The 21799-nt window shown below is 43.5% G+C and overlaps 1 protein-coding gene across 13 annotated transcripts in view; it reads left to right on the top strand.

The window, feature by feature from the left end:
* Positions 1-21799, top strand: part of PPIP5K1 (diphosphoinositol pentakisphosphate kinase 1) — a 156778-nt gene that overhangs the window by 26828 nt on the left and 108151 nt on the right. For all 13 annotated transcript variants that reach the window (XM_066592720.1, XM_066592718.1, XM_066592715.1 and 10 more), the window contains exons 3-12: positions 1525-1720; positions 3653-3743; positions 6894-6979; positions 10122-10276; positions 17768-17869; positions 17955-18116; positions 19114-19235; positions 20031-20132; positions 20896-20982; positions 21098-21173. In XM_066592720.1, the coding sequence (XP_066448817.1) occupies positions 1525-1720; positions 3653-3743; positions 6894-6979; positions 10122-10276; positions 17768-17869; positions 17955-18116; positions 19114-19235; positions 20031-20132; positions 20896-20982; positions 21098-21173 (1179 nt within the window). The remainder of the gene's footprint in view (positions 1-1524; positions 1721-3652; positions 3744-6893; positions 6980-10121; positions 10277-17767; positions 17870-17954; positions 18117-19113; positions 19236-20030; positions 20133-20895; positions 20983-21097; positions 21174-21799) is intronic.

The raw sequence follows: 21799 nt of genomic DNA, 5'->3' as shown, positions 1-21799 counted from the left end.
TCACTTTACGCTCATAGCAGTTGGGTTTTTTTCGGTATCTATGGTCTGGTCAGATAGAACACCCAAAAATATAATTATCAGAATGATCATTAAAAATAATTTTAAGATTAAAAAAAAAAACTTTTCTCAGTCATTGTATCACAAAGATATAAACTAAATCTAAAACTTGGTATTGCTACATCCATAAAGGTCCAGTTTGTTAACATATAACAATACTTCCTTATATCTTTTTGGCCAACTTATTGTTACAAAGTAAACATATGGATTTAGTAATTGTTAACATGACTGGCACATCTTGTTACCTCAATATACTGCATTGTGTTATATTGTATTTAGGTTGGCATAACGTACCGGTATTACATTGTCAGGTTAACATTTGCTAGATCGGTATCGCACATTGATGACAACCGCTTGTATGCAGAAGACATATATCAATCCGGTAATTTTGAGGAACTTGTGAATCAATGGAAATAGAAGACAAAGCTTTATAATATCACTTAATGCTAATATATTAATATAAGGCACAGTACCACAAAATAGGCCGGTGCATAGATTGAGTCAGACCCTCCAGCGTGAACCTAGGACCGGTATGCACTGTGCCCCGATGTAAATGTTGTTATAAAACACTGCGGTACTTCAGAATAGCCGCACTTTAAAGATAGACTCAGACCGGAGCTCTTGAGTCAGAGGCGGGCCATGCCGTCCTCTTTCTACTTGTGCCGGCAAAAGACTGACATGACCCTCCTCGTTGACTCAAGAGCTTTGTTCCAAGTCAAACTTCATAGTGTGTGTTCTGAAACGCCGCAGTGTTTGGGGCATAGTGCATATCTCTCCTGGGTTCACGCTGCCCGTGGTTCAGTCCGCATGAACTTGGTAAAAGGTTCCTTTTAAATAAGCAATGGTCTTTTTCATGCAAGGAATATAAGTCAAAGGGGTGTTCCAGTTGCGAAGCAAATTTTCCAAAATTCCGTCAATGAAAGATGTTCATGCGCCAGCTGGTTATGGATATAAATCACACAGCCATTACCTTCTTATCCTGTCTTCCCTTCCTGATGTTTCCTCACATTACTGTCTTCCAAGATGACACCACATCCCTTCTGACTTGCAGCTTTAAACTACATCTTGCACAATTGCCCACTCTGTACTTCCTTCCTGTGTACATGCCCACCAAGCAGCGGTCCGCAATCTACTCCCGAGACCTGAATAGAAGAGAAGCCGTCCTTTGTTGTTTCTACAGAGCAAGCCCGACCAGTAGAGTTGGGATGCCTACAGGACGTATCCAGGGGCAACCGGTGAATAACCACTTCTGAAGTGCCAGGAGAAAGTGATGGTTTATAGAGCTACAGACACACAATCCAAAGCCCAAACCTTATTAACATCTGATTAGCATTCATTTGACAGCAACTTTGTGTAACTGGAACTCCCCTTGAAGCTTTTTCCTGATCATGTAATGCTGGTATTGCTTCAGTCTACTAGTTGCATACAATGCTACATTAATGACTTTATATGTCCCATAAAACGCAGCCTCCGGAGCGTCAAATTGTGGTGGGAATTTGTGCCATGACCAAAAAGTCCAAGTCAAAGCCCATGACGCAAATTTTGGAGCGCCTGTGCAAGTTTGACTACATCACTGTGGTTATCATGTCCGAAGACATTATCCTAAATGAGTCTGTGGAGAACTGGCCCATTTGTGACTGCCTCATCTCTTTCCACTCCAAAGGTAATGTCTACCCTGGGTGGCCCTGAATGCTGTGGTGTCACCGCCCGCGACAGCTTGTGCTGCTCTATTTAGTTTGGCGTCAAAGCAAAATCCTTTTTTAATAATTAAATGCATCCTGTCTGCTAATCAGTTAAATTGGACGGTTGTACATCTAATAAGGGGTATCTAGTAACGACCTGTGAACTCTGAAAAGCCACTGGTATTCTGTTTGTGTGCCAACCTGCACTAGAGAATGTTACTGGCTGGCCTGGCAAAATTTTTAGGAAGTGGCATAGAATTAGCAGAATAGTGACAAAAGATCTGGATGTAATTTGTTTTACTGAAAGAGTAGTAGATGCCTGGAACAAGCTTCCAGCAGACGTGGTTGGAAAATCAGCAGTAAGTGAATGTAAAGGCCCTTTTAGACACACCGATTTTCGCTCAAGAATCGCCCAAAGCCATCTTTTGAGCGATAATCGTTGTGTCTAACTGCACTGACATCGTGCAGTTTTCGTTAAGCTGTCGCTGATCTTTCAGCATGCTGAAAGATCAACGATCAGTTATCAGGAGTTCACAGCAGGATACAGCTGATACTATTGTTTCAACTGTCAGGCTGAGTATGAAGAACAGAGCAGTCCAGCTGTGTTCTCCATACCCAGCTCGGAGCGTTCAGCTGTATAACAGCCAGGCGCTCCGTGCAGAAAACACCTGGATGCAGAAGACAAATGGGGACACCCCGCTTGTCTTCTGCATCCTCCGCACGGAGCGCTCGGCTGTATAACAGCCGGGCACTCGGAGCGGGGAACAGCTGAATGCAGAAGACAAGCGGGGACACCCCGCTTGTCTTCTGCATTCTCTGCTTGGAGCGCAAGGTGATCGCTCAACGTTTGAACGATCACCTTGCGCTGTTAAAGAACACAACGATTATTGCTCAAATATCGCTCAAAAGATTTTTTTGAGCAATAATCGTTGTCTAAACCAGGCTAGATCTATGTTAGGAGAAATAGAAAAAAAGGAAATATAAGGGCGGACTAGATGGAGCAGGTGGACTCTTTCTGCCGTCAGCCTCCTAAATTAAAGGGGTTCAAAGTCATCAACCCAAGTACTGATATATTGTCCGATCCATCAACAACGGGTTTGTATGGGAGATCATTTAAATTTTAATGTAAGAACAGTCGATTTTAGTTAATGTAATTCAACCATTAATTATATTGTTGATCATTTTAGTCCTTGACATGGGGTCATAATGGTTTGGTTCTAGATGACAATCGCTTTGTGAAAAAGGGCATCTAGGTGGGAAAGAAAGCCTGTAAAAGAGTGGACTGCATTATAGCAACAAACTTGCTCTCACTTTATTGGTGTCTAGAGCGCTGCGGTTTCCTGCTGCTCCCCTCCCCTCTGGCCGCTGTCTGATTTGGGGTAGCATGGTCATGTGACGTCTAAGTGCACGACTGCTGCAACCAATCACTGGCCTCAGTACTGCAATAATTGGCCACAGTAGACATGTGCTTAAACAGTACGTGACTATGCTACTTGGAAGCAGTTAGAGGACCAGAGCTTCCAGGACATCAGTAAGGGGAGTATACGTTAGTTTGGCGTTGTACTGAACTCCACTTTTGCAGGTTATTTCCCCACTGGACAACCTCTTCAATGAAGAATGTGACTCAGTTTGATAACTGAGAAATGACCAGTCAGCTGCATCTGGAGTGGTTGCATCCATAAAGCAGATATATACCTGAAGGTTGTGTACATATGAATATCTGGGCTCATTCTTTGTTCATACATGTATATAAGTTCCGGTAGATGTGGCTGAGCCATAGTTCAAACGAATGTTAAATAAAACGGCCACATTTGACTACTGAGAAATGTAATATTTTGTTTTGTCCTGGCAAATAAGTTGTGCTTTTAGTATGCAGCAATATATAACCAGCAATGTCCCTCTATTTTTCTTAGGATTCCCACTGGATAAAGCTGTCGCTTACTCAAAACTCCGCAATCCATTCTTGATCAATGACTTGGATATGCAGTATTTCATCCAGGACAGGTAGATTGTCACCTGTATATAATCTGTCAATTATATGTCAATCTCATTGTTTTCTGCTATTGCTTTGCAGACACTTTTCAAACATCTTCTTATCAGATATGTGAGAAGATGTTGTTAGTTTGGATTGATGAAACAGCACATAAAAAGGAGCTTGGCCGTCTCAACCCAACAAGACTAGGGGCCGTTAACATTTAATATTTACTACATCCTGAGGTTACATTTGGGGTTACGCCTGAATCCCTGAAAATGGGATTCAGATGGAACGCTAGGAAGGAGCCATAGGCTTCTATTGCTCAAACGGAAACCAACAAGCTCTCGGTTTTGAGCTTTCCATTCATTCTAGCATTTGTGCCAGAAAGAATAACCTGGTCATTGTCAACCACATTATTTGCTGATACACAAATGCCAGAAATAAACAGAAAGCTGCTCAAATTCAGAGCCTAACCCCTTATTGACAGCCAATATACATTTTTACGGTGGGATTTAAACTTGTGCACTTGTGCATACATCTTTTTTAGGTGGTGGCTTAGCTGGTAACTGACAGAAACGGAGAAACCTCAGATCCAGGCAGTTTAACCCTTTCCAATCCACTGTCTGATGTCTGAAGACATTATGATTTAAGGCTGTACAGCTCCAATGTTGGAAGACATCCGTCGGGGTTCTCTTACTGTATATTGCCAGCCTCTCTGCTGTCGGAACCTATCAAATGTGTCCCCTCATGTAGTATTGGCTTTAGCCAGCATATAGCGCCGTTGTATAATGGCAGAAAGAGTAAGCTCCCTAAGAAAACCAGGATACAAATTGGATTGGAAAGGGTTAACACCCTATGGGCCACAATCAATAGCAAGTAAAGCATGTGCGCAGATGATGGGGGAGGGGGGGAGGAGCTCCTTCTGCCTCCCGTTGGCACACCGCAATGCTATTGCAAGGTACCAATGGGTTCCCATGGAAGCCAGAAGCTTGACAAAGGCCTCCATGTCTGCCATGTAACTCAGCCTATTAGACCTTGCTTCTGGCAGAGCCTAATAGGCTGATGTCATAGGCATTGTAAAATGAAGTATAACAAATGGAATCCAGCACCAATCCAAACATTTAAAAATGAGTACTTTTATTAAAAGCTACATTAAAATTCCAATGTGCGCATGTATGAAAAAAATTTGGCTTACACGTTTTCGCTACCACAGAGCTGTAGTTCTAGCCTACAGTGTTGTAACCAATACAAACATTGAAGAGCCAAACAAGGATATGGCATGAATATGCACTTATAGGTACCTCCCCAAAATATGTAAACTGTGTGTGTAATATATATAATGAATTAAAAAAAACAAAAGATCAGCATGGACTTCAAGAAAATGTCGGGCAGTTGCAGATTTCTCTCCCTCAAAGTTATTGGTATGTAGAAAGCCCTTCGTCCTGTTCAGGGAAGAAATTGGTTTCATAAGCTTTTTGTATTGTGAAGTTGCATACAAGGTTTCCTAAAAGTTTGAATTATAAAGGCCCATTTAGACACAACGATTATCGCTCAAAAGGTGTTTTTTGAGCGACCTTTGAGCGATAATCGTTGTGTCATTTACATCGCAAGATGATCGTTCAAACGTTGAGCTATCACCTTGCGCTTCAAAGGATGCAGAAGACAAGCGGGGGGCGCTTGTTCTATGCACCCAGTTGTTCCCCGCTGGAAGCGCCCGGCTGCCATACCGGGGTGTCCCCGCTTGTCTTCTGCATCCAGCTGTTCTCTGCACGGAGCGCCCAGCTGTTATACAGCTGAGTGCTCCTAGCGGAGTATGGAGAACACAGCTGGACCGCTCTGTTCTTTATACCCAGCCTGTCATCAGGGAGCGGAATACAGCTGAAATTATAGTATCAGCTGTATCCTGCTGTAAATCCCTGATAAGGCTTATTGTTGTCTTTCAGCATGCTAAAAGACAACGATGAGCGACGGCTTAACGAAAGCTGCACGATGTCAGTGCAGTTACACGCAACGATTATTACTAAAAGGATGGCTTTTGAGCGAATTTTGAGTGATAATCGTTGTCTAAATGGGCCTTAAATCTGATCTTTTAATTTTTATTAAATCATTGCACCATTGCGCAAATATATATAGGTTGGTTGGCATTTACGTATTTTTGAGAGGCGCCTATGCATGCATACTTTGGTCATATCCTTGGTTGGCTATTTAATGTTTGTATTTGTTACAACAACATTTTCGTGCACCTTTTGGATATACTGCAAAAAGCATTCTGAAAGCCACATGTACCTCAAAATGATACCAATAAAAACTACAACTTTTCTCGCAAAAAAAACCCCCCAAACCCCGCACAGCTCTGGCTGGAAAAATATTACTACTGAAAATCAAGGTTCAGGTGCCAGCTACTAGGGGTCTCCCTTTCAGCATCTGTGCAGTATAGTGCCTGTTGTTGGGCATGTGGCTTCTCTAGTAACAGGGACATGGGGACACTGTTAGTTACTACATGGAACAGAGGGACAGGCATTCAGATGCTGCCTCGCAACTGATCAGAGCAGGGCTATGCAAGGCAATATGCGAAGTGTGGGGAAGGAAGTTCCAAATAGTACAATACTGGCAGAATGGCTGGTTTAGGAGCCACCATCAGACTCATCAGTAAGTGGATTGCAAACAGGGCAGCATTAAAAAAGGAAAATCTCCATAGGAAACTGAATTGATAGAGTTCAAAAATTGTTGCAAACTTCCAATAAAGCAGTGGCCAGTGAAGATCTGGGCTGCTCTTGAGAAGTTTTTGAAAACTCAGGTCCTACTTTAAGATCCCAATCTCTATTTTTGTTTAGAAGAGTAGCTGCCCTTTCAGCTAACTTTTTAAAATGTCATAGAGACTTGTCAAAAGTATGGATCATTGGGGTCCTGCTGCTGAGAGCCCCCTCATTCTAGGAATCAGCGAGGGTCCCACTGGACATGTTAAAAATGTATCTGAAGTAAAGGGGTTGTCCAGTTCTAAACTAGTTATGGCTTATCATCAGGATGGGTCTTCAGTAGTAGATGAGTAGAGGTCTGTAGCCTGGAAGCCCTGCCAATCAGCAGTTCTCAGCCATCTTTATTTATCCAGGCCTGGAGGGTCACTTTAATTTCTGTGTGGTATGTTGTTATACTAATTTTGTCTTTTTTTTTTTCTGTAGGAGGGAAGTATATCGCATCTTGCAACAAGAGGGAATAGATCTTCCTCGTTATGCCATACTTAACAGAGATCCTGACAAGCCAGATGGTGAGGGTGTATTTTACATCATATGTATGGTGGCTGCCACATGTACCTGCAGGAAATAATTAGTATAATCTGGAGTAGACTTGTTACTGTAGGCAGTATGATTGCTTCTTGTTTCTCTTATGCAGACTTGGGCATCATTGATAGATGTATCCCTTATCTTTAAGGGTCGTCTTTGCCAATTTTTATTTTATTAATTAACCCCTTACGAACCAGGCTGTTTTGTACCTTAAGTGCTTATTTAGACGACCGTATATCGGCTCGGTTTTCACGCCGAGCCGATATACGGTGTCCTTGTCTGCAGGGGGTAGGGGGGGAGGATGGAAAAGCCAGGAGCAGGAACTGAGCTCCCGCCCCCTCTCCGCCCCTTGCCACTATTTGCAATAGAAGGGGGTGAGATGGGGGTGGAGCTAAGCTCCGCCCCCTCCTATTGCAAATAGTGGCAAGGGGCGGGAGCTCAGTTCCTGCTCCTGGCTCTTCCATCCTCCCATCCCCCACCCCCCCCTGCAGACAAGGACACCGTATATCGGCTTGGCGTGAAAAGCAAATCGATATACGGTCGTGTAAATAAGCCCTTAGGACCAGACACTTTTTAGGGATTTTACCCATGTGGTGGCTTTACTGCCCTATGTTTTTTCCTTCAGCTACCAAAATACTTTTTGCTGTTTTTTTTTTCGTGACATATAGGGCTTTTTTTTTTGTTTTTTTTTATATGTTTTTCACTGACCTTTTTTAAAGTTTTACTTGTGGTAAAGGGCTAAAACGTTTTTTGTTTTTTTAACATTTATAGTTTTTTGTTTTTTTTTAATATATGTGCGCTAAAATAAATTATGGGAACGGGTTCCTCATTTTCTTTCGGATGTTTTGATATATAATATGTATGGTTTTGGATTACAGGGTGCATACGGCGATGGTTTTGCTTAGCTTCTGCTTTGGGTTATTTACTTTTTTATGTATATATTTTTCTTTTATTATGTAATTTTGTTTTACTCTTGTATGTAATTATTTTTTTTTTATCATCTATGTCCCCCATTCACGTCTTTTTGTTTTGTTTTTTATTTGACACTTTTCCACTGTAGCTGGGGCATCCATAGGAGCCCCAGTTACAGGGAAAAACATCCCCCGTAGTGACAATAGTCAGTGGCAGAGCTGATCAGGGTCTGCTGGGACCCTGTAGCTCTGCTGTGCCAGGGGATCCCAGCGGTCACGTGACCGCTGGCTTGCGTAGTGGATGTTATACTTCCACTTTCACTTCTTTGTACATAGCACGTGTTGAGTACTATGTGCTAGGAGAAGGCAGAAGTGGAACAGTTGACAACTGGAGATGAGCGAACGTACTCGGTTCGGGTGTTTTTGGACTCGAGCACCGCTTTTTCCGAGTAACTGACCACTCTGACGAAAAGATTCGGGGTGGACGGGGGGTTGCAGAGGGAAGTGGGGGGGGAGAGCTCCCCCCCCTGTTCCCCACTGCTACCCCCCACTCCACCACACCGCCCCCGAATCTTTTCGTCCGAGTAGTCAGTTACTCGGAAAAAGCGGTGCTCGAGTCCAAAAACACCCGAACCGAGTACGCTCGCTTATCTCTATTGACAACCCATCCTGTTTTTGCTTGGTTGCAGAAGCAGAGGCTTTAATCCTGCACCGCATTTTCACGATCGGCCAGGATTAACCTTTTCCAATCCAATCTGTATCCTGGTTTTCCTAGGGGGGCTTACTCTTTTTCTGCCGTTATACAATGGCGCTATATGCTGGCTAAAGCCAGTACTGCGTGAGGTGACACATTGGATAGGCTCCGACAGCAGAGAGGCTGGCAATATACAGTAAGAGAACCCTGATGGCCGTCTTCCAACATTGGAGCTCTACAGCCTTAAATCATAATGTCTTCAGAGGTCAGACAGTGGATTGGAAAGGGTTAAAGCACAGGACCAAGCGCCATAAATTTACAGCGCTTGGTCCTTAATGGGTTAAAACCAAATAGAGTAATATACTACGTTTTTCAATTTTTTTTTTCTATTGTGTGTACATAAGTATCAGGGCAGCCATCTTTCTTGATCTGCATTTAGAAAATTTAGAAGGTCTACTTTTAAACCAGTCTCGTTCACACAATGGACAGAAGGGGGCCTATTGACTTGTATGGGAGACTGTTTTAGACATGCTTGTGTAGAGGTCGTTTTGCTGGGAGGGGGAATAGATAGTCACACCTGATCACCTATTGTGAATGGTGGATCCTGTGTTATCTACATATAGCTGTTACTTTTCAGTGTAATCCTTCCTGTGATGTAATGTTCCTTTTACAAGGGATGACTGTCGTTTAAATGACTGCACGAGCGCTGACATTGGTGGGAACTTTGCCTGTATTACCATGTCTGGCCACTGTAGTGGGAACGGTGCTGTCTGCTTCCTGCACACATAAGCTCAGTGCATGAATGCATTTATGCAGCAAACCGCTGATCAGCATAGTTCCTTGGTGGTAGACCCTCACAGATCTACTATGATGACCTATTGTAAGGATTGGCCATGAATAGTTTCCAACAGGAGAACCACTTTAATTTTATGTTGATTTCTAAAACCTTTCCATTTGTACTTGTTATTTTCTGTCAGGCTGCATTTTAAAAAAATCTATTTTAATCCTTAGAATTACAGATTTATAGATCTACTGTAGTGCTAATGCATCTAGCAGCACACTAGTCTCTTGATGAGACGAGCTGGGCCTCAGTGCGGCTACGCTAACTGCGTGGCACCGCTGCTATTCCTTATACACTTAGCGTAGCGCGGTCTGCACTATAGATGTAGCGCCTGAACATTTAGTTTGACACTGCTCCATCTGTGTTTCAACAGATTTAAGGCTGAGTGTCCTGTGAACGGCATATTATAAAGCTCCCGCACCTCCTTTTCAGACACTTTAAAAGTATTAGAAATGTCAGCATCTTCAAAGTTGCACTTCTTAGAACGCATTCATCCAAGTTTTTCGAACATTTTTATTCCGCTGGGTGAAACTCCCATTCATCAGCAAAGTGTGCGTTCTGTTTGATTCTAGCGCATGCTGCTCTGGAGAAGTGACTTGTGCACTGATTAAGTTGTATTGATATTTCCCCTCTATTGTGTCTTTGAAGAAATGAATGTTAATTTTAGGCTTTATCCACAGAGTGTAACCTGGTGGAAGGTGAAGACCAGGTAGAAGTTAATGGAGAGATCTTCCCTAAACCCTTCGTAGAGAAGCCAGTTAGCGCTGAAGATCACAATGTATATATCTATTACCCAACATCAGCAGGGGGTGGCAGCCAGAGGCTCTTCAGGAAGGTATGGACTTTAGAAGTGTAAAAGTTGCAGAGACTATGGCCTTAGATGATGATTTATCTCATTGTTATTATATGCTGCTAGATACTTGAACATATTCAGCTTCCACTACTATATATCCTCAATATTCACCTGCACCATCAAGACTTTCCACTCTTTGTTATAGCATCTAACAGTATCATGTTACACTTTTTGTGTGCAAGGCCACATCCATTAGCAGCTGACTCATATAGGCTCAATGAAAAATGTATTAAATAACATATACTATTGTCAATGAACTATAAAACCACACATGTTTCAGATTTTCTGTGGAAGAGTTTGCTTTTGTGTAAATAAGATGTATTCATTGATAATTCAAAACTTAAGGCCTATTTACACGCAAAGATAATCGTTCAAAAGATAGGTTTTAAACATGGGTTTGCATAAATGTCTAAAGGACACTAATGTCCATTAGCAGCTTATCACCTTCATTTGCATGTAAATTAACCTCCAGGACTTGTATGTAGAGAGCAGCAGGTGGTCTGTTCTCTGCATTCAGCTCCTTTGTTTTGCTGCAGGCTTTCTGCTGAATACAATGTAATCAGCACTTCCGTGGAGAATACAGCACTATGGACAGCAAACACAGCATGTTGTCTGTGTTATCTTCTCTCCGGCTGAACGATGGATTTTATGCTCAGCTTAAAATCATCATTCAGCTGAAGAGTGAAAGATGGGAGCATTTACACATGATTAACGGTGAAACAATGGCTTTTAAGCGAATTTTGAGCGATAATCGTTGCATGTAAATGGGCCCTTATGCAGCTTTATAATATACTTTGTGTAGTCATTGCACTGAAACATTCAGAAGCTGAAAACCTGTGCAGGAAATACACGTCTCGCACAGTTACAGCATCAGGGCTCTCTTACTTATTTAGCCATGCATCTATGTAAATTAAATATAACGTTGACAGACTTTTAGCCTCTAGATGTAATCATTGATGTTTCCATTCAAAGCCAGCAAGCAGAGATCTGGAAAATAATGGATTGGAAACATAATGTATCTTAGAACATTGTATAATTCTTTGTTATGCATTAAATAAGGTTTTTTTTTTTACATAACACTTCACACTGGCGAGCACGATATGGGGCAGTGAATCACAGCTCCATAGTGGTGCTCGCCATCCATGTGAAATCCCCATTTTCATGTCAAAACAGCCTTGCATTACTTCGGGGAAGAATGGATCCTCCGCCGCAGCTCTCAGCCGAGGCAGAGGATCGCTGAGTTTCTCCCATTGTTTTTAAGGGGAGATTACGGATCGCATTACGGACACCTAGCACTTGTACGATGCTGCAGCTGCCCCATTGAAAACGATGTGTGCTGCAATTAGAGAGCACGCAACAATATAGAACATGCTGCGATTGTTTGCTGTATCGCATCGCGGTGCCATCCAGGAAAACGTCACACATGTGTATCTCCCCATTTAAAGAATGGGGTTCATATTTGTGCATCTCGCAATGCACAAATCTCGCTCCATTTTAGCGCCTGTGTGAAGGCGGCCTCAATCATGCAGTTTTTGTTAGTGATTTCACCCATTTGAATACAATTGCCATAGGGAATCCATAGCATGCTGTCAGATTTGTGTAGCTCTCTATGAATGGGGTTTTCTCAATACTGCATTGTAGTGTAGAGGTCTTCTGCCACACGCGGAGAAGCCGTAATGCTGAGCACATTTTACTGGGTGCTGTGGTTTTTTCTTCTTTTGGGAGGGGTGAGAGGTTGATGCTTTTGTGCTGAGATGTGCCTCCCCAACTGTAATTTGTATTCTATTGCAAATAGACGCTGGTGAAGCACATCATGTACATAAGGGCCCTTTTACACAGGCCAATAAATCGTTTAGATTCCTGCTGGATGCAGGAATTTGAACTATTATCATTCAGTGTAAATGCCCGCCCCGACTGAACCGCGAATGAGAATTAGTTTGATTTCTGCATTCTTTTACACTGAACGACGGATCAGCCCGTTTAACAGGCAGTTGTTCACTTATGAATGACAGCCTGCTTACCGTAAATGGAGGCTGGTGGACCAGAATGAACTCTACTCTGCTCCACCTCCATTCACTAGCGATGCTGACTCCTCTGTAGAAGCACAAGAATGATTATAATGTATAATTATCGCTGGCATGACTGGTAGGGCGTCTGCGCCTGAGAAGACGTCCCGTGTTTTAAGTGCCCTAAGATAGGAACACTAAATGAACAATGTAGGGAACCTTAAGTGCTGTGGAATTGCTTTTTGTTTTTTTTCATTTCACTGCACTTAATAATAATAATAAAAATAATAATCTTTATTTGTATAGCGCCAACATATTCAGCAGCGCTTACGTAGACCGGGGGGATACAGAAAGACAAAAGTACAAACATTACAGAACCACGGTTACATAGTAATCAATTGACGGAAACACTAGGGGTGCGGGTCCTGCTCCAACGAACTTACATACTACAAGTAATGGGGTGATACAGAAGGTAAAGGGGCTGGAGATGTGCACGGTATGGCGAGATGGAGAGTGAGGGATGCTATACACATAGACAATGGTCAGACATTTAGCCGTGTGACGACAGAATCGGTATGACTGCAGGGGTGGTTTATGACGGCTAGCAGGGATTGCAGTCAGTAGGTCAGGGAGCATGTTATCAGGCTGAGTACAGAGGGCTTTATTTAGGGAATGCGGTATGCCTTCCTGAAGAGGTGCGTTTTTAGAGCGCGCCTGAAGTTCTGCGAGTCCTGGATTGCTCGGGTAGCCTTTGGTAGTGCGTTCCAGAGGACAGGTCTGCTCTGGAGAAGTCTTCAAGGCGGGAATGAGAAGTTCGAATTAAAGGGGCGCTCAGTCTGGTTTCGTTAGCAGAGCGGAGAGCCCGGGCTGGTTGATGTATTGAGATGAGGGAGGCGATATAGGGGGGCGCTGCACTGTGGAGGGCTTTGTGGCTGAAGGTAGCGAGTTTAAATTAAATTCTGTATTTAACGGGCAGCCAGTGCAGTGACTGGCCCAGGGCAGAGGCATCCGAGTAGCGTCTGGACAGGAAGATGAGCCTGGCTGACGCATTCGGGATGGATTGGAGAGGGTAGAGTCTGGTGCAGGGGAGGCCGATCAGCAACGAGTTGCAATAATCGAGCCGGCAGTGGATGAGGGCGACAGTAAGCATTTTTAACGTGTCTACAGTGAGAAAAGAGCGGATTCTTGCGATGTTCTTGAGGTGCACCTGACATGTTCGGGCAAGAGATTGGATGTAGGGGATGAATGATAGATCATAGTCGAATATGACCCCAAGGCAGCGGGCGTGTTGTCTAGGAGTTATGGTGGCACCACACACTGAGATGGAGATGTCAGGATGAGGGCGGTTAGTGGAGGGTGAAAATACCAGTAAGTCAGTTTTAGAGAGGTTTAGTTTTAGGTAGAGAGAGGACATGGTGTTAGAGACAGCAGACAGACAGTTAGTGATGTTTTGGAGTAAAGGTGCAGAGATGTCACGGGAAGAGGTGTATAGCTGGGTGTCATCAGCATACAGGTGGTATTGGAGGCCAAATCTCCTGATGGTTTGTCCAATAGGGGCTGTGTAGATAGAGAAAAGAAGGGGGCCGAGGACAGAGCCCTGGGGGACCCCAACAGCAAGGGGAAGAGGAGGGGAGGTAGAGCCAGCAAAGGAGACACTGAAAGAGCGGTCAGATAGGTAGGAGGAGAACCAGGAGAGGGCAGTGTCCTTTAGGCCAATGGAGCGTAGCATACTGAGGAGTTTGTCGTCAACAGTGTCAAATGCTGTGGAGAGGTCGAGGAGGATCAGTAGGGAGTAATCGCCCCTCGATTTGGCTGTCAGTAGGTCATTGGATACCCTAGTAAGGGCAGTTTCTGTTGAGTGTTGAGGTCGAAAGCCAGACTGTAGGGGATCTAGGAGAGAGTGCTCTGATAGGTAGCTTACAAGGTGGGAGTAAACCAGCCGTTCTAGTAGTTTGGAGATGAAGGGGAGGTTTGAGATGGGTCGGTAGTTGGCAGCATCAGTCGTGTCCAGAGTCGGCTTCTTTAGCAGTGGGGATATGATGGCGTGTTTGAAAGAAAAGGCAAAAGATGCCAGAGGTCAGAGAGAGGTTGAATATAGTGGTGAGATGGGAGATGACCACTGGGGAGAAGGAACGGAGGAGATGTGAGGGGAGGGGGTCGCTAGCGCAGGTGGTGGGGCGAGCAGAGAAGAGCAATTTGGAGACTTCTTCCTCTGTCGCTGGTCTGAGTACAGACAGTGAGCAGGAGCTAGATGCAGTGCTGACAAGACTAGGGTCAGGGCTAGTCTGGGATTGGGAAGTTATTTCCTGACGGATGTCATCAATTTTCTTTTTGAAGTAAGCAGCCAGCTCTTTGGCACTGAGATCCGTCACCGGGGGCTGCGGTTTAGGGCTGAGAAGGGAGTGAAAAGTATAAAAGAGCCGTTTAGGGTTGTGGGTTAGTGAGGACACTAGAGAGGTGAAGTAGACTTGTTTGGCGTGGTAGAGGGCGAGGTTGTAGGTTCCGAGCATGAATTTGTAGTGGAGAAAGTCTGCAGACGTTTGCGATTTCCTCCACAGCCGTTCAGCACTTCTAGAGCACCACCGGATGAAGCGCGTTTGAGGCGTGAGCCAGGGTTGCCGTGGTCTACATCTGATGGCTCGGGTCCTGGGGGGGGCGCCGCTTCATCCAGGACATGTTTGAGAGCGGTGTTGTAGTGAGCGGCAGCCAGGTGGGGACAGGTGAGGAGAGTGATGGGGGAAAGGGAGGACTGTAGGGATTCAGCAAAGTTCTGGGTGTGAATGGCCTTTAGGTTACTGTAGGTAGGTGGGTCTGGAGAGATGTTGGGGAGCGTGACAGAGAAAGAGAGGAGGTTATGATCCGAGAGTGGGAGAGGGGAGTTAGTGAAGTTGGAAGCAGAGCAGAGACGGAGGAAAACAAGATCCAGAGTATTGCCATCCCTGTGAGTGGGAGAGGCTGTGAGTTGAGAGAGACCAAGGGAGGAGGTGAGCGAAAGAAGCTTAGAGGCAGATGGGGAGTTGGGGTCATTAGTGGGGATGTTAAAGTCACCTAAGACGAGGGTTGGAATTTCACAGGATAGGAAGTGGGGGAGCCAGGCGGCAAAGTGGTCCAAAAACAGGCGAGCAGCACCTGGGGGGCGATAGATAACTGCTACTCGCATGGACAGCGGGTGGAAAAGCCGTAGCATATATACTTCAAATGATGGAAAAGTGAGTGAGGGTTCAGGGGGGATGACCTGGTAGGTACATTTCGGGGAGAGAAGAGCACCTACTCCTCCGCCACGCCTGTCATCTGGTCTCTGGGTATGGGAGAACTGCAGGCCATTGTAAGACAGTGCAGCAGGGGAGGCCGTGTCAGACTGCTATATCCACGCTTCTGTAAGAGCGAGCAGATTTAGGGATTTAGCAGTAAAAAAGTCATTGTTGGTGGGGAGTTTGTTACATGCTGACTGGCAGTTCCAGAGTGCACATTTAAACGAGTCAGGGGAGGGTATACATGGGCAGTTGGTTTGGGGATTTTATTAGTGAGTCAGGTAAGGGGTGATAGCTGGGAGCAGTGGAGGGTGGGCCAGAATTGGGAGAGATATCCCCAGCAGCTAGTAACAGCAGAATAGTGAGAGTTAGCAGATGATTAGTAGATTTATGAGGAAGACTGTTATTTTTGTTAGTGACATGAGGGGGTTTGAGGCTAAGCAAGAAGGTAAAGAGTGCATGCGAGCTGTGCATAGGTGAGGACAGGAGAGAAGTTTTTCAGTACATTACAGGGTACATTAAATAGTACCATTGAGAATTACAACTCATCCTGTAAATAACAAGCTCTCAAATAGCAACATTCATACAAAAGTTAAAAGATTTAGGACTTTTTTGTAAGTGAGAGGAAAAAACAAAATGTGTGCATCCTTAAGGGGTTAACAAAGTATTTCTAGCTGGTTAGAGAATATTGTAAAACCCTCAGCTATGTTTAGGACTCCACAGAATTCTCTGCCAACTTCCATCCAAACTAGAGGAGCAGTTTTTTAACCTGTAGCACACTTTTGTTGCCTTAATGATCTGCTAACAATTTAGTTGCTAAAGATGAACTACTGGCTTTCCACAAATTGTTCAACAAGTTCCTTCCAGCAATCAGACGAACGGGCTATTTACATGTAACGAATATTGCTCAAAATTCTTTTAAACAAATGAACTTGAGTGATAATAGTGCAGTGTATAAGGCTGGGTTCACACGGGGTAGGTTTCCAGCGGAATTCCCGCGGTTTGGCTGCACCGAAAAGCCGCTGGAATTCCACTGGAAAAGCGCTGTGGGGCTTGAAGCCGTTTGTCAGCTGACATTCCGCTGTGGCTTTCTCTCCCCATAGAGAGGAGCAAGGCTGCAGGGGGGGGGGGGAATTGACATGCTGCATCTTTTGATTCCGTGCCGCAGCGCCAGTTCCGCCCGTCTTTGCCGAGATGCATTGGCCACCCCGTCTGGACGAGAACTTCGTGGCTGCAGGCAGGTTTGCCGCAGGGAAATTCCGCGGCAAATCTGCCCCGTGTGAAACTAGCCTTCATGCAAAAAAAAAAACGCTTACTATTCAATTTACTAGGCTTTCAGTCAGCATAAAAACTATTGCTGGATTGTGGGCTTCTTGTTCCATGTAAATACTCCCCCGAGAAGCCCGCAATCCAGCGATAAGTCTTACTGTCTAAATGCTCTACACAAGCACTAACCACCTTAGTGCTGACGTCCGCTATCTTGATGCAACATCTCAAAATGTTCTGCTGTTCTCTCCGTCATTGAGTTGTGAACCTGCATGATGAAGAGGTCTCTGCGCTCCGAATGTTTGCCAATATCCTTTTTCTAGTTATCCAATAAAAGTATCCCTCCTATAATACTTTTTGTGTTCTTTACACAAAAGTATTTAAAGGTAACCAGTCATCAGTTTTGGGCCTCATAAACTATGGTATGGGACTCAAAGTTGAGGGAATAGGGAGTCGGGGCAAGCTGTGTTTCATACTCACCAGGTGCCCCTTTTCTGTGCCGTGTCCCCACAAAGTTGGCACACGCACACAATGTGACTCTTTTCAGACAGCTCTGTGCGCGCTCTCATAGAAATGGTTGGGAGAGCGTATGTGCATAGCCGCCTGAAGAGTCACGCAGTGTGAGCAGGCACCAATCTTTGCCTGGACATAGTGCAGGAACACGGCATCTGGTTAGTATGGAACACCGCTACCTGGTCTCCCCATCCCCTCTCCTTTGAGCCTCATAACGTAGTGTACGAGGCTCAAAGCTGATGACGGGCTCTTTTTTTATATTATATGGCATATACTAACATGCTGTGATATATATTATATAGCTTAGACTATGTATTTTTTGCACTACTCTTCATACATTTTTGCAATTCCTTTATACTGTTCAATGATATATGGTGACATGCTTCACCAGTACCTTTTTTCTTTCATGGGTTTAACTTTTTTCTTTCTTGTTCCAGATTGGCAGTCGCAGCAGTGTTTATTCTCCAGAGAGCAGTGTTAGGAAAACTGGATCCTATATTTATGAAGAATTCATGCCAACGGATGGTACTGATGTTAAGGTACAAAGTAATTAATCTACTGTGCTTTCTACTATTCTGATAGCGAGGAGCAATTTAACATTAGCGATTTTTACTCGGCATTTAGGTATATACAGTTGGTCCAGATTATGCCCATGCAGAGGCCCGCAAGTCTCCCGCTTTGGATGGAAAAGTCGAGCGTGACAGCGAGGGAAAGGAAATCCGTTATCCGGTTATGTTGACTGCCATGGAAAAGCTGGTTGCTCGTAAAGTCTGCTTGGCCTTTAAGGTTAGTCCAATTCTTCCAGTTATATTTTTCAGTTGTGATGATTTAAAAGAGGGGAACTACGAGATGAAAACTCTAAATTATCTACTCTTTGAAGTGGAGGAACTGTATTAAGTATATGTGATATGCGGGTGCTGTGTATGTAGTTGCACATGACCCTGATGTCTGATGGAGCCCAAATGAATATCTGCAAAATGATAAGGGAAGCAGTAATTGAAGTGATAGGAGTTTGATTTGGGAGTCCTCATACAAATTTTGAATCATGGATTGGTATGCATATGACTGCTGGTTAAATTTGTCATGTTTGACGTAGGGCGTCAGAATAAGTATTCTAGGCTGAAAAAAGACAAATGTCCATCCAGGTAACCCCCCCCCCCCTTTTGTTTGTCCAGGGGAGGCAAAAAACTCCAATGAGGCAGAAGCCAATTTACCCCATTTTGGGGGAAAATTCCTTGGAAAAATCCCTGGATCAGCATTTGAAAAGTTTTTACCTTCTCCAAGTCCGGTAGTTGGAAGATCCTTGGATCAACAACCCCACTGGTCACCTAATTGCTATATCCTGTAATATCATAGTGCTCTTTAACTCTTCTATCAATTTTGCCATCACCACGTCTTCAGGCAGAGACTTTCACAGTCTCGCTGCTCTTACAGTAAAGAACCCCTTTCTGTGTTGGTGATGAAGCCTTCTTTCCGCTGAACATAGAGGATGCCCTCTTGTTAGGCTATATTCACATCACATTTGGAGTCTGTGTCTGGCATATACACTGAGAAAAGTTGCTGTCATATCACCATAAGTTACTATAGGGCTCCACTCACCTGACAATGGTCAAGAGACTGTCTTTTTAGCCTCCTTTAAGCCAGTTGTGTTTTTTTTTTTTTTTTACATTATGCTATAATGTAGTGGATCTAGATTATAGATTATGAGCCCCAGTGGGAGACAGAACCCATTCACTGATATAAAGCACTGTGTAATATATGTGTTATTTATTTATGTTTTCAGCAAACGGTCTGCGGCTTTGACTTGCTGAGAGCCAACGGGCACTCTTTTGTTTGTGATGTCAATGGCTTCAGTTTTGTGAAGAACTCCATGAAATACTATGATGACTGTGCCAAAATACTTGGGTATGTTTCTACCTATCTTCCTATATAGGCTGATATTGAGTTTAACCTCTTATAAAACAATTGCTGTATTTTAGAACACAGAAGGCTAAGGGCCTGTTCACATCAGCGCTAGGGTTTTACATTTTCCTGCTCTGTTCAGGGAGCAGGAAATCCGCAACCCCAAGGTGAACGGAACCGTCATGACTGAACCAAATGGCACTGAATGGAGCACATTGATTATAATGGGGATCGTTTGCCTTCCAGACGTCCTTCCTGCATTTTGCCGGATTTGGTGGGACAAAATACCGCTGCATGCATCACTATTTCCATCCTGTTTTAGTGGAAATTTGCATTGGATTGGCCCCTCCGATGCTGATGTGAACAAACCCTAAGAGTAATGGAAGTGAAGGAGAAAAAACATTACTGGCTACTTCTGTATAGTCTCCAGTGTTTACACTGCTAAGCAGAACACTCTTGCACCTCTACTGCAAAACTTGGCTCTTGTCTTTATCCTGTTTACGAAATGTACATTTTACAATGTGAATGCCAGTTTGCCTAATTTAACGCAGATGTATGTGAGTCTGAGTATGTATTTTACAATGGTGATTGCTGTGTACTATAATTTTTAATTTACTATCACATGATATAGTTTAAGTAAATGTATATCAAGATATATAATTATGTTTAAGATACAGACATTCCAACAAATCTGTCTTTTGGCATGCATTCTACAGCTGCACTATAATATGCAGTTGGCGTCTATTTAGGAAAGAAATTGGACTTGTGCTAGCCATGCTCTTACATGTTTTGTTTTAGGAATATTATAATGAGGGAACTTGCTCCACAGTTCCAAATTCCCTGGTCCATCCCAACCGAGGCAGAGGATATACCTATAGTACCAACTACATCTGGCACAATGTGAGTGGCATGATACCAGTCTTCTGATTTGCCTTGGTTACCGTTCAATAAGCCAGGATTCTATTGCACTAATTTCACAAAGAACATACCGGACCTATCACTTGTATGAGTTAGTCTTCTATATGTAACATCCTATTTAATTTTAAATCTCCATTGAATTCTAAAATAGGGGAAGCAATGGTGGTTTACCATTATCTAGGTTTTAGTTGTCTGGTAGCTTCCAGATATTGGTAGACAACAGAGATCTCATGTTGCTAAGATAGGCCATCACTTTTTAATGTCAGAGATACATACAAGATAGTGATTGGCCACAATGTTGCCGATCTTTCATTTAGTACAAACGATCTCACCAGCAACTTTAATAATTAAACCAGATGACCAGGGAGTCCTTTCCAAAAAAAAAACCTGACTCCCTGGGGCTTGCACAAAATGGCAAATGATCATCCGGATCCAGCCAGTCTTGCCATACGCTATACAACTAATTTAGAAATCTATAAGTTTTTTTTTTTTTTTGTTGTTTTTTTTTAAAGACTGAAGATTGCAAAAGTATTTTAACTAGTTTATAGTGTAATAAGCTCTTGTCAAACAGTGTAGCAAGAAGCCACGAGCTCTGTATAAACACAAATGCAAACTGTATTCGTTACATTAGGATGTCTGTTTAGATTAGTCGCTGGGCAGCCATTAAGCCTCTCACGGATATGATATGCTACTTACCCCTGTAAACTGTGCTTGAAGTTCATTTTTACTTTATGCAACATTTTAGGATGGAGTTGCGATGTGTAATTGCAGTAATTCGGCATGGGGATCGAACGCCGAAACAGAAGATGAAGATGGAAGTTCGGCATGCTAGGTAACGGCATAATGACTTCTACTAGTTGCATATTATAGGTTTTCTTAATGACTTTCACCTTTCTTGCAGGAATGTTTTTTTATGTTATGTAGCTTGTATCTTTCTTTGCTTTCAGGTTCTTTGAGTTGTTTGAACATCATGATGGTTACAAAACAGGAAAGCTAAAACTTAAGAAACCGGAGCAATTACAGGTATGTTAGTTACCAGAGTTAGAAAAAAAACACAACTAATTTACAGAACAATATTACCGCTGCTTTGACTGTGTATATAGTCCTTAGAGGCCTTGCTGATGACCGTAATTCAATATTAAGGAGGAACTGTCAGCATACTTTACTGCCCCGTTTACACAACAAGAAGCTGTACTTTCTGTCCTCTGCTACAGAAATCCAGCACTGTAGCCCCTGCTGTCCTCCTGGTATTTGTTGGACAATGATTTATCACCTGACTACTGCAGCCAATCAGACTCCATGGCATCACCACCCATTCTCCTGGCATCCGCGCTGACATCCTGGGCACTATGATGCTAATAGTTCAGAACAGTGATGCTGCAGTGTACACAGATATAGGTGCAGGACCACAGGATGATTGGTGCTAGTGTTGAGGGAGTTAAAAGGCGAATAGGTACCTATTCGTTACTTTGGACCCTGAGCACTTTTTTACATATGCTGAAAAAACTTTTCAAAATGCATCTTGAAAGACAGTGCACAAGCAGCCACTAGAAACATGGTGTGTACCCTCTTGGTCCCTTGTGCCATAGTTTAGAATCAACCCTTCAAATCACTGTTACTGCATGCCTTGTTAGTGATATTTATTAAGG

Source organism: Eleutherodactylus coqui, chromosome 2 (genome assembly GCF_035609145.1).
Source record: "Eleutherodactylus coqui strain aEleCoq1 chromosome 2, aEleCoq1.hap1, whole genome shotgun sequence".
In the NCBI taxonomy this organism is placed as follows: Eukaryota; Metazoa; Chordata; class Amphibia; order Anura; family Eleutherodactylidae; genus Eleutherodactylus; species Eleutherodactylus coqui.
The sequence above is the reverse complement of the archived record's forward strand: the minus strand, read 5'-3'. Positions and strand labels throughout refer to the sequence as shown.